General features: G+C 34.0%; 2 protein-coding genes across 5 annotated transcripts in view; one reads left to right on the forward strand and one right to left on the reverse strand.

Annotated features, from left to right (window-relative positions):
* The window catches only part of LOC134535557 (centaurin-gamma-1A), a 487,893-nt gene that overhangs the window by 81,620 nt on the left and 388,680 nt on the right, over nucleotides 1-17,593 (reverse strand). The gene's annotated exons all lie outside the window — the stretch shown is intronic.
* LOC134535558 (dentin sialophosphoprotein-like) lies at nucleotides 897-16,602 on the forward strand. The gene is made up of 7 exons (XM_063374738.1): nucleotides 897-1,044; nucleotides 5,178-5,257; nucleotides 8,171-8,251; nucleotides 11,038-11,337; nucleotides 14,693-14,815; nucleotides 15,004-15,135; nucleotides 15,963-16,602. The coding sequence occupies exons 1-7, from the start codon at nucleotides 1,024-1,026 to the stop codon at nucleotides 16,024-16,026; spliced, it is 801 nt and encodes a 266-aa protein (XP_063230808.1). The 5' UTR covers nucleotides 897-1,023; the 3' UTR covers nucleotides 16,027-16,602.

Consider the following 17,593-nt stretch of genomic DNA (forward strand, 5'->3'; position numbering starts at 1 on the left):
GTTTCTTACATTGCACTCTTAAGCTCCATCACAGATGGAATATGGCCACACATGCCCTAAAAAAGCACACTGCTACAACATACTTGGCACAGAAGCATTGCAAAGTAACAAAGATTGAACCCAAATGCAATATGAACATTACACAGTTAATGCATTAGTGTTACAAAATTAACATTAGAAAAACCATTTGATTTAAATTCCCTGATTTTACATCCATTTCAATGACTATACCAATTTTTTATAGAATTCTGAATCCTCTAACCATTCCAAGGTTTTCCTGTTTTCCCTGATGAACACCTTGTAATGCATTAACAATTTTCTTCTTGTCATAGTATTTTCATATATTTTAAAAACAATTTGACTGTTGGTTGCAATATCTATATATAAAAAATTAAGAAAGGTGCAGTTTGGGTCTGCACTGTAGATTTTTTGTGAAAATGTTAGGATAAAATCAACAAGTGTTTTTTATTAATATGTTATTTAATTATAAATTGTAAGAAACACGCATGTACTTACACTTGTATGATAATGTCACAGGCAAAACAAATCCTGTGTGGCAAACACGTACAGATATGATCTATCTGTTGTGGGCTCAATCATTGTTAACACATTATTAGTCTCGTAGTTATTAGCTTTTCAAAACTGACAGTGTTTTGTCACACAAGAAAGTTTGACAGACTATCACTGCAATGAGCAAATAGATATTTTCACTTAAAAAAAGTCTGAACTGTTCACAGGCATTTAAACCACAAGTGCTGTAAGTAGAAATAAAACTCATGCCATTTGGCAACTAAACATTAATAAGCGACTCTAGGGAAAATGACGGTGTAGACGAGCGTGCAAGAGTTAACATCCACGCAGTCATGATGCTAGGATGCTAATGTTTGTTCTGGCAGCCAGGTGGGCCGGGTGAGAATCAACTTCACACAGTGCTAATTGTCATCTGACGGGAACAGCGCGTCTATAAGAGATGTGCTAAGGTCGACTGCCATCCAGTACCCGACAGCCACAAGAGGATACATCATGGACCGGAAGAAGTTTATCGTAAGTTAAATCAAAATGCAATTTAAATGATACATCCATATCACCATCATTATTAACTTGAGTCATGGGCACAAATGTAAACTTAAGTCATAGGTATTAATGAGAAAGTTTTTACAATTTTACTTCCACCGATTCTGCTGAGGAGCTATTTCAATGACCCATTTCTTTTTATTATTTATATACTTATTCAATTTAGAGGTGTGCACAAAAACTAAAACTTAAAATGTTAGTAAAAATATATAAGCATAAAATTTTAAAGCTTTTCTTAACAGGACTTTTACTTTACTTTCAAATAATAGGTGTCCTAATTGTCTTTGAAACAAAATCTGTTTTCTCCCAATAAAAATAACAATATAACCAGGGTGCCTAAAATATCTGATGAACTTCAAGTATTTTTTTTTAGTCATTTTAATCAAAGTTTCTTACAATGTTTTTTATATAACATACAGGATGAATTTTATATAGGTACATAATAAGTAAAATTTAACTGAGCATATGTAATAATAATAAGATCCAATATTTGCAGGAATTTTAACCCTAAAACATTTTCAGAGATTATTCCTACATTATGCAAGGGATCAGTTTTTCACTAGTTATATCTTGATAGCAAAAGGATGCTGGAAATTAAATTTTCAAGATTTCCAGCACCTTTTTTTCATTATTCTTTTAAAAACTTTTTAACCCCTTAAAGACCACTATTATAAAAAATAAAGTTAAAAAATTTTCACTAGTGTTTTTATTGTTTAATAGGGATATTATTTACATAAAATATGAGTTCAAAGTTTATTCTTACTTTATTATATAAAATTCAATTATGTATCAAATTTGATACACTGGTCAACAAGTGGTAAATGTCGCACCAAATATTTAGTGGCAGATAAATTCCTAAAATTGTCCAGATAAGTATTGTAATAAATACACAAAAGAATTTTTTTCATAAATCCGAATTACACTGAAAAGAATAACTTGGTTTGTGTGCCTTTAAGATTTACTATGGTTGTAACAATGCTAACAGTACAATAAATAATACAGTACAATAGGAACACACTGTTGTAGCATTTCTTAGTAATTCATCCAATGTTGCTAACAATGCAAATTATTTGTGTATAGTAGGAATGTATAGTTGTAGCATTTCTTAGTATTACATCAATGATTTTCTTATGTCATAACAATGCTTATAGTAGAAAAAACAATGCTGAACAGAAAGAACATGATAACATATCTATGGTCATTATAATGCTAACAGTATAACATATTATACAATACAGTAGGAACGTGCCATTGTGGCATTTATTAGTAAGACATCCCAGATTTTTAAAAGTCATTACAATGCTAAGAGTTAAAACAAAATGTTGCACAGTAGGAACATGTCATTGTGGCATCCCTTAGACATAATTTGAAACACAGCAATAATATAGTCCACCATGAAATGAAAAATGATACATTGGCTCATTGTAACAAAACAAATCTAAAAGTTTTGTATGAAATCCCATTTAGGAATGAAATTCCACAAAACAATTTTTATGTTTTGTGATGCATAAGTGCACCTTACACTTGGTACAATAAAAACTTGTCAAGCCTTTACATAACATAAATTTACATCTTTGCCTGCACTCTTGGACCTTGGGCCAGTGACCGAAACCATCCCTCTTCAACACAAATGATGGCAAGATAGCGGCTGATTTTTTCTTCTTCTTCATCATGTACTCGTGGTCTACTGCAGCTTGAGAATTTACATAAGATATATTTACAGCTTTGCCTGCACTCTTAGACCTTGGGCCAGTGACAGATACCATACCTCTTCAACACAAATGATGGCAGGACAGTGGCTGATTTTTTTTCTTCTTCTTCTTCTTCTTCTTCTTCTTCTTCTTCTTCTTCTTCATGTACTCGTGTCTACTGCAGCTTGAGAAGATGATCTGCCAAGCTTCTTCATATCGATGCCTTGCTTGCAGAGATGTTCAGCAACATAAGTTCTGAAGAACAGAAGATCCAGGCAGTCATTTTTGCAAAGATTTTGGGAGTTGCAGTCACTTCTGTACAAAAGCCATTAGTTGACAAGCACAAGGTCAATAAAGTGAAAAAAGAAACGCAAGTATAATTTCTTTGAGCGGATTTGAATTCTGTAATATGCTATTAGAGCATCCATTAGGTCCACACCTCCCATGAATTTATTGTATGTGGTAACTGCTCTAGGACATGAAACTTCAGTTGAAGCCTTCTGTTTGCTGTCATATCTTTTCACATTGCTAACAGGATAATATGCAGATTTGAAAGTTGAGCAAACTACTACACAACGATTATCGCACCATTTTACTGCTCTGATATCAATATCATCAATGTTTGTTTCTTTCTCTTCAATGCAACCTCTTCCTTTCTTTTTCATTTCCTTGTCACTGGAAAAAAGATAGACCAGAGTATCTGTTTAGTCTCACAGTAGGTACTGAGAGATCCAATTCCAAGCTTTCCGAGTGTTACAAGTAAGCCCGGTGATGAAAACCAATTGTCAAAATACAACAAATAGTTTTGGTGACCTGTAGAACATTCACTGTGGTTAGCAATCCAGTCTCTGTCATCATCACTATCGTCAAAATTATCGTCTTGTGAACTGTCAGGCAGAACTGCTACGTTCTTTATCTGGCACACGACTCATCTGTAAATAAACAAGTCATTAACATAAGCAAATGAAAATATATGCATCTGTTTCAAGATCTTATCAGTAGGTACTAAATAGTTTTCAGTTATTGAGCCAAAATAGCGTACACTTTACATTCAAATATCAACCAATACATTGAAATTATTTAATAGTTGATGCAAAATCAAACTAACGCCTCATATCTTGAACATTTCATTATTTTAGATCTTAAAAATTTACATAACCTAAAATTGGACATTTTCCATTGGTGCCCAATGTAACTAATTTGATACATAAACATTTTTGTTATTTCAGAACATAAAAATGCATCAAATTATAAACTTCTTGGTATACACAGTTAGCTAAAAGTATAAGGTATAAGATGATATTTTTTATGTAGGAGAAATATTATAATTACCTTTGTTTGGCGAATATCAACTCAGTCAATTTGAGAGTATTCTTCACAAGATGGCTGCTATGGAAAACAACAGCACCATAGATTACACTAACAACAGTATGGCAAAACTTGTGGCTAAAAAATATCACTGAAGTGTTTCTAGACACATTACCAAAGAGATATAATGAATATTTGGACAAAAAATAATATTTATAAGGTTAAACAAATTATGTATCAAATATGTTACGGTGGACTATAAGGGGTTAAGCGAATTTTGAGACCTGCAGACATCCTAATAACTAATAACAAGCATCTTAAGAGTATAATAGTACCAATTAGTAGCTAACAGCACTTTGACATCAAATAAGTATTTGCAGAACAAAATAATGTTTCCGATGCACACAGCAACTATTTTATCACATCATAAATAAAGGCAAATGTATTTAGTAAAATAAAATTAACTTATAAAAAAATGTTTTCAGAGTTGTTCTTAAGGATTCTATAATATTTCTGTGCTGGCATAACAGTGTAAAATAATTGACACCAGGGGGAGCTGTCACACTAACATCCAGGGCCATAGAGAGCTGGTTGTTGGGGTGGGGGGGGAGAGAGAGACAGAGAGAGAGAGACAGAGACAGAGAGACAGAGAGAGAGAGAGAGAGAGAGAAAATCCCAGAGGCCCGAGCACCCGAAGGGCCCCAGTTGAGTTTTGAGATTTTTTTTAAATGCCTGGTACGACAAAAATTACATCTCTCTTGTAAAAAGAATTCACAAGTAACCCTGTAATATGATACACACAGATCAAGTTACAGTTATGGCCACAGTGACGTGTACATTCTTTAGAGCAATTTTATTATTTAATATTTAACTCTGAGATTTGAAAAGTTGTACATTAAATAATTAAGAGGAGGCACAACAAAATATTTGCACTCGAGTGATCAGTGTCTCTCGATGGCCCTGCAAAGCAAGATAGATTGACGAAAAGACACTGAACTTGTACATTAGTTTTCTGTGCTCACAACCACATCAGTCAAAGTACAACAATAATTAAAACTTATACTGTAGATGCATTATATTTCAGTGACATGTTGTACCTTGCAGATACTGTTGGGAGCACTGCTTCGCGCATTCATGCTAACAACTTGTTTACCTTTGGAGGATGCAACTACAAGCAAGGGAAGGTAATACAACCACAAATTATTCTACTATACATAATGTTAAATCGCTAGCACACAAAAAGCTACAAAATTGACATTTTATTACCATATTCCTACAACTATCTCACTTAAATACAACACTGTTAACAGTGTCTCAAACCTGTTCACCAGTTGTTGAAACAATAAAAAAAATAATCTAATATATTAAATGAAAAGGTAATCATTTTTAATTTATACTAAAACTTTTAGTAATGTTATTGCTCTTTCCACTTGAAATGTACATATTTGTACTGTGCCTGCAACAATTCACACACCCAACTGCTGAAGAATTTTCACTCAGTGTGAGTACAAATTGTAGTATTTGTTTTTATTTACCTACAAATGATACTGACAACCCAAAAAATTAAAATGTTTAATAAACTTAAGTTGTAGAATTAATACTTGATGGAAACCACAAGGAATACACAAATTGTAACATTACACTATTCTCTGCTCAAAATTTTGTTCTGTCCCAGTCTTTGAGACAAACCATTAATGTAAGAAACACTTGCAGTAGATTAGTCCAGCCTATTCTGCTTAATTTATTTCTTACATCTGACATGTTGCCTAAATTTAGAACAATTCCAACACCCCACAATTTTGTTGTCTCTCACTGTCTTCCCTGTAATCTTACTTTAGTTTTCATATTTTTTGAGTCCCCTGTGTTGTCGTGCTTCATAATTTTCACACTATGCCCAGAAAATAATGTATTACAAGCTATGTTAGGTGCTACACAGTAGTACTTTTATAAATTTCCTCACATAATACGCTTTGGTATTACAGTTAGGTAAGTCAAATAGACAAATATAAATTGAACTAACTGCCCGTCCCGGCTTCGCACGGCTATACTAATGGAAAAAAATTAAGCCATATCTCCCATTTACAGTAATGTAAATAAAAAAAAATCCGTGAAAATTTATTACAATGCTGTATAATGAACCGGAGAGAAAATGAATAGCACCGATGGTTTCCCAACTCGTGCACGCAACGTACAACTGATGTAACCGTACTTCGCTACAGCAGTCTACAGGCAGATCACTCTTGCGCCGCTCATTATACATGGCCCTCCTTGTGGGTACGCCACTGCCGCACGATGCCCGTTGCCATGGAGACGCAGAAGGCATGAACAATGCAAAATCCTGTTCTCATGCAAAGTACCCACTGTTGCCTGGTTTTAACCACCCATGGGATCTAATTTTCGGAAAATGTCATCCTGCGTAACATAAGGAACATTACTGTGAAGTTTCAAGTCTGTAAAATATATATACTTGAAAAAAAGGGCAATAAAAAATCAAATTAAACACAGAGAGAGGAAAAAAACAATAGTTAAGGTTTGCGATTTAAAGTGATATAAAGTATTTAAATACTAATTTAACTCTTATGAGAGTACTGATTGCTTCGCTGTTAATATCACACGGGTGTTTTTTACTTGTATGGGAAAATTAAAAATGATAAGGCATCTAGTGCGTGGCAACAATGTTAATAGGCAATAGGAAATAAACTTCTAGCGCCTGCGGCATTGTCGACACACACTTTGTACGTGTACTGCATGTTGTATCTAACCCCCTCCAACGCATTTGATTCTAAATTGGACTTTTAGTAAGGATCCCTAATGTTATTGATAATATAATATAGCCTAGCCTTCCTCGATAAATGTACTATCCAACACTGAAATAATTTTTCAAATCGGACCAGTGGTTCCTGAGATTAGCGCGTTCAAACAAACAAACTCTTCAGCTTTATAATATTAGTATAGATGTGAATGAGATTTATTTATACATAATAGTGCATGTGCAATGCTAGTACATAAATATTTCTAGATTAAAATTTTAATCCATACATTAGAAAGAGCTGTCTGGCAATAATTATTCAGTACATTCAAGATATAGAAGTTTGGAAACATCAACAGCAACACTCACTACCCTGATGTTCTGTTGTTTGCTGATTTCAGTATTAGTATTTTTTCTGCACTTGTGGATTATACTTTTAATTGACACATGCCTATCCAATAAATGTTTTACTGATGTCTCATTTTCTCACAGTCAAATGTTATCCTCATTGTCTGTATTCAGTCAAATTTTCAGTTTTACTGGTTTCCAATCTATTCTTCAAATAAAAACACACATGTATTCCAAGTAAATAAAGCAGCTTAGATGTTGGACGTTCATGATTTTTACAGCTGTGCACAAAAAAAGGACTCCTGCTACATAACCAGGTTTATTACCATTGAAAATTTACCAGATGATCCAGACAGACAAGAGCATTAGAACAGGGTGTCAAGAGGGCAAAGGAACACAATACCCAGGGCCTTGCTTGGTTCAGATGAGATTTTTTTTAAGTATGCATTTACCCTGATAGCAATAGATTTGAAATTTCATCCTAATTCATAGGAAACCTTACAAGTTATGCAATATGAAAGGTCACATGACAGGTATGGCAACTGTAATGTTTACAGTATTCTATTCTATTTTATTTTTTAACTGAAGGATTTTGAAAATAGTACATAAAAAGTGGGGAGGAGACCCAACCTTAGTCTTTGCCCCTGGGCCCTTAGTACCTCTCGTCAGCCACAGTAGAGGGCCTTGGGAAATAAGGCAACAAGCAAACAGCTACATAAGTACACATGCATGCAGACATGCTAGTTAAGTATATATTTAACTAAAAATTCATTTCAGGTGCATGGTATGTAATTTAGGGATTTACTGCACATCATTTTTAAAATCTGTCAAGTGCATTCAAAAAAATTACAATTTAATTCAAAAGTTTTGTGGGTATCACCAAAACTTTTTAAACTAAGAAGAATGCAACGAAACCTATTAGCATATCAAGAACAGCTATTCCTTCACTACTGCTCCCAACAAGGGGTGGTGTATTGAGTGCGATGAATGCATGTTACAGCAGCAGCCTGGAGCCACTACCAGTCCTGCCACTGCAAACCACAGCCACGTGGCTGAATGACCAGGACAAGTCAACGTTACAGTACGTACCCACCATCGACAACAGCTCACAACCTCACACATTGACGTTTAATGGCGATCAGGCATTTTAATTGGTAAGCTGAAGAAGATCAGCCCAAACAATTTATTTATTTATTGTTTCAAAGTTTTGCGACATCATCTACGAACGTGATGGCCAACTTTAAACTTTCCAAGGGCTGTATACCATTCTTCTAACTAATCTGAAGGCCAGACACGAATAAATATTATAATTCAAACTAAGATTTTTTAATGTTTTATTATTCTGTAGAGTAACAAATATTATGGCATGTCATGATGAAATGAAAATTTTGATTTTAAATATAGTAGGTAGGTACTTACTAAAGATAATAAAGAAAAATATTTTCACCTACGAAGATTTGCCATGGAAGAATATTAATATTACAGACACATATATAAATATTTTTCAATATTTCGGAGAGTCTACCATGGCTTCACAACAGTATTGCTGACAACTTATCCTAAATATAGCCCCTATATCAACAACAAAAAAAGATGGCTAATACACGAGAGTATCCCTAATGACATTTTACAGAAAGTTTCTTCAAGCAGGCCATGTGAAACAATTTTGCGTGCCACCACTTGCCTAAAGGTTAAGGTTGTTTCAATAATTGTATACTTCATTAAAACATTCACCTTTTCAGTGGCCAATGCAAGTAATGGAGGGGGAATAGGAAGGATATGATATTCCTCCCGAAGTTATGAAAAAATTTGCAAAATATCATTGAACTCAATATGTTACTTTGTGAGAAGCCACGTTGTCTATAGTACTACTGTAGGCTAATATATAGTGTAAGTGTCAATAGTAATAAAACTTGATTATAAACACTCACCTATCTTTCCTATTTAATTTATGTGCTATCTGGTTGGATAATATTAATACTTTTGCCCTTAGGAACATCTCTCACCCTTTCAAGAAATATCTTATTCAGTACTTGTCTCAGTTCGCCACTGAATCACTATACTGAAACTTAATTCTTTATGAAGTGAGTTTCAGTGACAATACACATCACCAGATTTTAATAGTGGTCACTTGACCAACTGTTACTTATAAATAACTCATTATCTGTGTGCCGCCTTATACTTAGACATTAAGCATTTAATAGAATTTTATGTCTGGCCCTAAATAAATTTAAATAATAAATATTCTGCATTTTATAACTGAAATTTCATAACTTTAAGGGGAAAATGTTGTAAAAGGAAATGAATTAAATTAATAATCAGTGCAAATTAGTTTTTCCTTTTACATTAACTGAATATTCTTCACTATGTTTTATCAAATTAATTTATATTATTTCTGAACAATAATACTAGTTCTTTTTGAAATCTGTAAATAAATGGAGAACTTATAAAATAATGTTAACATTACTAATAAGTTTGTGTTGGGGAAGAAACTAAGTAAATTTATTTTTATTTTCCATTACTTTATTTATTTTATTTTTCTGCAGGTTTTTTTCCCAAAACATTTTGTAACCGTGTAAAAATAAACTAATTCATCTATACAATTTACATAAGTTGTTCCAATTTAATTTATGCAAAACTCAGGTTGAAAATTTCTAACTTTTCTGAAGGAAAAATGGCTAAGACTGCCTTAGAATGTTAGAATCAATCCCGGTGATGCCTGTAAACAAGATAATAAATAACATATCAATAATTTACACTCTGAACATGGCTTTGAGCTGCGGACAAGAATAATCATATTCATATGGTACCAAGCTCATAAAACCAGTTGTCATGATTTGAAAACCTGTTTTATCCTAAAACTAAAATCCTATGAGGATTAACTTCCTGCATATAAAAAAAAACCTTAAAGAGATAATACTTTGTACATAAACAGCTTTACGAAAATAATAACAAATATTATTATCAGAGAAGTTTTTCATAAGCCAACTAATACAATATGATTTGTTTCTTGCATTATATACTTGCTATCCCAGTGATATTATTCTGTTAAAAATCATTTAATCAAGAAAAATTTGATACAATATGACAACAGTAAACCTTAATCTATAAAATTTAAAAAGATTTTTTACTTTTATGGTTTTAAGTGGTAACTACCTACTTAAGGTATAGATAGATGTACATTATCTTGGAGACAAAATAATGATACAACATATGAAGCTGTCTCATAGTATTTATGGTAAAAAAAATTACGACAAGGGAGTATGACAGAGAATAACAACATTTTACCAGTCTAGAAACTTTGAATATCTTGGATAACATCAACTGTATGTTGATAACAAGCTATGTGCTTACTTCAAACTTTTTTTTTTGCTGAATACAGTACTCAAATATCTAGAGTAATAAAGGAGACCATTTGTCTGTCAGTTTGTCTGTCTATAGTCAGATTAGCACATAAACGGTGAGGCCTAAAGCAGTAAAAGTTGATACATGGATTCTCCAGGTGGTGTGGAAGAGATGGTCTACTTGTACCTTAAAGTTTTTTTTAATTAGTTTTAGTTTTTATATATTTTTAAAATTTTTTACTGCATTTTCTCGATGATCTCCATGGCAACTGCTTATTGCATTGTTGATGATGCTTTCATTTCCTGTCACAGGCTATTGCATTGGTGACACTTTCTTAGTTTCCTGTCTATGGCTATTGCACTGTTGATGCTTTATTCACTTTCGGATCATAATCCAGTTTTTCTGTACTCTTTTTTGCCATCATACTGACACAGACACATTGTCTTATTACTTTTAAACAGCATTTAATACATAAAAAGTGTTAAATGCACATTTAACAAAATTACCCAAAAAAATTTTCAGAGATGAGACAACTGTAAGTAATGCAGAGGATCAAACAACACAGAACTACGAAGAAGAGACGACGCACATCAGCGTGTCAGGAAACTCAACCTCCCACCCTGTGCTGGCGACCAACCAGGACAGGATCACCACAGTGAAGATCATCATCATCAGCAGATCCACAACACTAGCGATGCTAGCCAACAAGCAGGCCGACAACACGACAGATGTGGCGGGCAGCACCGCCGCTCGGGACAGTGCAGAAGAACTGACGACCAGTCCCTGGACAGACCTGCTGACAACGCGGGGTTTCTTTAGAAAGTGAGTACGAGCATGATGGATGCTGACACCATCAGTATGCTTGTATGCAAACTTCACGTCACGTGCTGGCTTTGTAAAGCACTAGCTTTGGCACTTGTTGCAACCAATTTATACTTCTATTTCATCGAAAACCGTCTCATGCACTCATCATCTCCATATATCTCTATGGAAACTTATGTTGTTGTATATGTAACTGTTCACTCACCTCACAGTAAGCAAATGAAAAAGTCAATTTGGTCATATTTACACTTTGTTAGTTATACATGTTACTATATCTTACAGAAATATAAATAGTTTAAAATGAAACTCAATCTATGTCTATCTGTAATAATATAGATAAATAAAAAACAAAAATTGAAGAAGGTTTGAAGTCGGTTAAAAAGTTTTCACAGTTTGCTCATTATGTACTTGCTCACCTTTGCTCTTTATAATATTAGTATAGTCCAGATAAAGTTAACACTTCCCAACTCATGCTTTTGGTATTCTTTCTTTCAAGAAGAAATATTGACAGTAGTCTTCATTAACAGAGCTTTGATCATGTGAGATTCCGTATTATACAAGCCGACCTAATGCCATTACCAGCAAAAACCGTTGAAACATTTTTTAAGGATCTTGAAAATGATTTAACTGTTGTTAGAACCCTAAAGAAAATTTACTTCAAAGATGCCATTTACTGTTGGGGTGAATCATGGAGTGACGTGTAAGAATGTACACCCAAAAAAAGCTGGGAAAACATAAACCTGGAAAATTATACCACGAGGCCAAATGAAAACCAAGGTACAGTACACTCTCGATTATCCGCAAAATTAGGTGGCAGGGCCACCGCGGATAGTGAAAATCGCGGATAATACGCAACAGAGCCGAAAATGGGAAACAAAAAAGGAAACATTAATTTCAACTTAAAATAATAAAAATGTATATACAGTAAAAGTTACAATTAACAGTAAAAATGTTTAGATGATGCTAAAATGTTAGTATTTTGCTAAATAATTAACATACAATACATTTCAGTAATGTAAACATAAAAGTGCTCGGTACTTGTTTCGTAACAAGGATACAGGACTGTACGTACTCAGAGACTTCATTAGACACCGCGTGAGTTCCGAGAAGGCCTGTGGCGTTTTACTGTATACTGCACACAATACACTTGTCAGTAGAGTTCAAATTTGCTCACTTGTAACAAAATACATATTTATATATGTGCTGTATTTTTTCGTAGCATGCGCGGATAATAGGGAGTTTACTGTATATTCTTATTCTTCCCGTGAAATATGAGATGTTGCTTATCCGATTTTGCCATGGTTGACATTAACTCGGTTAATTGGGACTCTGCTGTACTTCAGTTGTTGAAGACAGGCGTACACTATAGAAGCCAGGGAAACTGGGGAAGGTACCGGTCATGGCCTGGAGTAACGAACCATCCTAGCATTGGCCTGGAGCGATTTCGGGAAAACTGTGGGAAACCTAAATACAGATGGATGGACCAGATTTGAACCCGGTCCCTCTGGAATACAATTCCAAAGTTCAATCATTGCAACACCCTGCTTGGTAGAAGTCATTACGTGAAACTATTTGTCCTCATACGCTGGAACATGTGTTAAGATGGGTTCACAATTTAAAAAAAAAGTGACTACATAGCAGACCATGCACACGAACAGTGCACACAGCCTGTGAGAAATATGTTCCCGATTAAATCTGTCTATTTTAGCCCACACAATTTTGTGAAGTTTCCGACACCTGTTGGTAGTGTCAGTAAAAAATCTATATTAACTCCTGTGACATCTTAACAGCCATTTATAAACATAGTTTTTCAAAATATAAATTAATTAGGGTATGTAAAAAAATTTTAGTTAACGATTCTAACCATAAAACATAGATTTTTTTTTGTTTACATTTAACACTAAATCTAAACAAATCTCAAGTCCTGGCAAAATATGGCACCCTACTCTTCTCTGTCATTGTCTTTTGCAACTTGCATCCATAACAAAATATATTTGTTTCCAGTCCATGCGCATGACCTCTCTCATGCACACAACCATCCTATGCACTGTTTTGTATAATTAGGATCAAAAACATGGCTGTCAAATCTTGTGCATATGAACTACTATAACTGTTATTTTTTCAACTGCGAGCTCAGCCTAACACAGTTGGATTTTATTTTGGGGTAGTTGGCAGGGATACTTGTCAATTTCGATTCCTGAATGGTCAGATTAGCTGGACTACTGTATAACATCTATAGGGTCCTGAGGACCCATCTATTGTCTGGATGTCACTAAAAAAAAACACATCTTTCTCACAAGCTTGCAATGCATTTGATTTGAAATAGCACAACATGAAGTTCTGTAATGAGAATATTAAAATGAAAAAAAAAAAAATTCAAATTTTACTAAACAGCAAAATGATGATGAAAGAGAGTAAACTCATACCATAAAAAAAAAATATACTTTAAAAAAGAAAAATAAAGTGTTTGAATTTTTGCACACAATTTAAAGAATCATGTTTCTGCTCACAGCAGGTTCCAAACAGTAAAGTATTAGTAGATCATCTTCCTTCCTCTTCCTACTTTTCATCCTATGCTACAAAATGTGATAATCTACTAGATTTAGTATCACACTGACTATCAATGTAAAAATAATTACAGTATTTAATATGGTAAAACTAAACCATACTTTAATTTTTGTAGATATGAAGAGGAATCACTTAAGAAACGCCCATAAAAAAATAATGACAGCTCAGACAGCAGTGACAGCTCAGACAGCAGTGACAGCTCAGACAGCAGTGGCAGCTCAGATAGTAGTGACAGCTCAGAAAACACTAAAGACAAGTAAACTTTTTTCTCTTCAATTTGTCACATTTTACTGTACATTATAATAATATAAAAACCAACCTCACACATAGTACAGGTAGTTTGAACTAATTTTGGACCAGCGGGAGCAATTGTCTTTGGGGAAAAAAGGGGAGAGGGAAGAAAAATTGGAAGAATGATGAGGAGGGGGGGGGGGGGGGCATGACTATATAAGAACCAAACCAAGAGAGCTTCAATTTTGTCTAATGGTTCCATAGCTAAACTGTGCTGGTAATATACTGGTTATGCATATGTTCAGTGATTCCATATTTTGTATCAAAGGAACATTTTTTGATGAAATGTACCTAATTAACTCTCACATAAAGTACATATGTTTGGTATCAATAATTAAGTTTTATTACTTTTTGATGACCATTAGTCAAGCTTTGGCAGAAACACCTACGTGTTTCTCTTCTGTATCTTGGAGACCAATTTCTACCAAAGTATAGGCCAATTCATACATGCTGGTTGTTTTTTCTAACACAAATTTTTGCATTTCCATTTTTACAGACGCAGGGACACCTCCCACGGCAGTGACAGTTCACAAAGCAGCGATAGTTCGGACAGCAGTGACAGCTCGGACAGCGACAGCTCCCACAGCAGCGAAGAAAAACACATTCAACGCAGAAGAAAGTAAGCAAAATTCACGATGATCATAGCACATTCAAGACCTTGCATGCATTTAACTGTAAAACAAAAATATATACAGTAATTAGTGTTGCCAACAAATCAATTGTAACAAAATTTAAAAATAATAAAATATTTGAGAAGAGTGTTCTTTTATATTTATTACTCTTATTAACCAACTGCTGTTTTCACAGACGTGATGAGGATGTCAGCGATGCTTATGACATTGATCCTAATATTGACGCTATTGATGAAGACAAGAATGATAGCAACAGTGAGGACTGTAATGATGATGATGGTGGTGAAGAAAACGGAACCCGAAAAAAGTAAGTGCAGGCATAAAAAAGTTTGAGATAATCCCAGTCTTGACCACAACCACTAAATTCTTATTTTTGGATAATTGTTAGTATAAAAATTCCCATCTAAGGTACAAAGGCTTAAAAAAATTGTATGCATTTCACTAGAACAATATGGAGTGTTTCGTAACCCGAGGTACATACGTTAAGAGGTGATATAATAAAACTAGACAATTACAAATTACCATACCATGTATGCTCGGAACCCCTCAAATTTCCTGTGTTTAGAAATGATGAGAAACAAGACAGAACGAGATGGAATTACAGGACACAGATAAATTTAAGGGAAATATTTTATTCAATATACATAATTTACACATCACAATAAAAATTGCTCAAAGCTGTGGGCTGACCAAAAACACAAGTTTAACACGTGTCTAGTTCAAAAATTTTCTAGATACAATCTTTGACTTTCTTTGCATTGTCATCTGCAAGCCCATACTTGTAATGTATGTCGGCTTTCTCTTGATTCATGTACGCCTTCAACTTGTTTTTGTCCACAGCACAAATTATGACTGCATGTTTATATTATTTGTTGGAGTACACCTTCTAGTGCTTCACCGATTGAGTTCCAAGCATACATTTTATGGTGCCTTGTGCTTATCTAGTTGTGATTTATATCACCCTAACATATGTGCTACAAATTTTGAAACTACCTGTGTATCAGTGTGATGATCAGAAAAGCATATCAGCTAGTAATATCATACCACTCAACCAGTAATGTCTGAGTGAACAAATTTGTATCCAATAAAAAGCTAAAAAACAATCAAAACAAAAAAAAAGTGTTAATGTTCCAGACGGACACCAATTCTTCCATGGGGCAGTGATGACATTCCCTACACCTACCTCGGCAAGAAGTGACGAGCAGGAATTGTTACTGAGCAAAGGATTTCCCAGTGGTGAAAAAACATTTTTGACAAGGACTGGATGTCGAACTCAGGTCTAAGGCCTTTCAAAAAATACGTACACGTAAAAGTATATGTACTAAAAGAATAAGTATGTACTAGTTAATTTACAGTGATATTTATTCAGCATACAGCTTTATCATTATAGAAATTCTCGTATGTTACTAATGTGTACTCCTAGAGAAGACAAATGTGAAATGAACCTAGTGAAGATTTTGTGTAATATCAATGCACAAACTGATTGTGATAAAAAGGGTGACTAGTATTTCAGTCAGCCCAAAAAATTTCTCACTCAAAATGAAAAAATAGCAATGAAAAGTAAAATTTCAAAAATGATAGTATACCAGAAACTTTGCTTGTGTTCACTAATAAATAAAAATGGGTTTGTGAGAAAAAAATTATCATCTATAAATATTTATGCTTTAAGCCAATAATAAAAGAATTAATAAATGTAAAAAAAAATTGTACGATGATACTGTACATCCTCAAATTAAGAAATAATTGAAATAATAAAAAATACCCATACAAGAAATATTATTTTTACTAATAATTAGTACAATAATATTGCTATATTTAAAAGAATAGCCATGAAGATGAAATAATAAATATCACATTTTAATATTATTTTTTTATTATTTTTTTTTTAATTTGGGCTTAACATCTTGTTTGACAGTCAAGTCACTAGAGGACCACAACACAAATCAGGGACATCAGGGAATGAATTGCCGTGGCTAAATTGGGGTAACATCCTAGAATTAACCTGGAGTGATTTTGGGGAAGCTATGGAAAAACTCAATCTGGATGCTGGATTGGATTTTGAAGCAAGGTTCTCTGGAACGGAATTCCAGTGTCTTACCACCTCGCTCCACAGTACAGGAATAAAATACTGCACTGTGCATCTGTAAATCTCAAAATGCTATGATAATTTCTTAATTATGTGAGTCAGTCAGGCTATAGTAAAATTTACATAACATATTAATTTAATAAGGCAATGCATTAAAGATCTCAATTGCTGTGTGAGATTTGATTGGTTGAGTTTACACCTTTTAATTGCAGACAACGAAAAGATCATATTATTTTAGTGTTTATTGTGCAAGCCATTACAAAGTCAGTAAATGCTTTAATAAATTCATCATCTGCCCAAGCCTAAAAAAAACATTGATACAGTTTCCCATAGTACATTTGAGCTTTCTCAGCTGCCTCTCATTGGCAACCATGCCCCCCAAGCCTTTGTCCACTAATTCAGGGGTTCCCACAAGGTGGGGGGGGGGGGGGGGAGGGTTACGACACAGATTGCGTCATTAAAATTTCAGGGGGGGGGGGGGGTGTTTGTCAAAAGACGAGTGTATATATATATATATATATATATATACACATATATATATATATGATATACATACTTATAGCTTCTAATGTGAAAATACGTTTCTGGTGCTTTGATAATTGAAAGGGATCTTGTATATCAAATTGGCAACCCCGCACTTTCCTCAACAAAAGCAGTTTGGCATCTGTCGGTTCAGGAT

This window comes from Bacillus rossius, chromosome 8, assembly GCF_032445375.1.
Source record: "Bacillus rossius redtenbacheri isolate Brsri chromosome 8, Brsri_v3, whole genome shotgun sequence".
In the NCBI taxonomy this organism is placed as follows: domain Eukaryota; kingdom Metazoa; phylum Arthropoda; class Insecta; order Phasmatodea; family Bacillidae; genus Bacillus; species Bacillus rossius.

What these genes read in the sequence shown, in the direction of transcription:
- LOC134535558 (XM_063374738.1), top strand. Translation starts at nt 1,024, where the DNA reads ATGGACCGGAAGAAGTTTATC. An exon ending in GCAACTACAAGCAAGGGAAG is followed by an intron (nt 5,258 to 8,170) that starts GTAATACAACCA and finishes TGCATGTTACAG; the next exon opens with CAGCAGCCTGGAGCCACTAC. An exon ending in GAAAACGGAACCCGAAAAAA is followed by an intron (nt 15,136 to 15,962) that starts GTAAGTGCAGGC and finishes TTAATGTTCCAG; the next exon opens with ACGGACACCAATTCTTCCAT.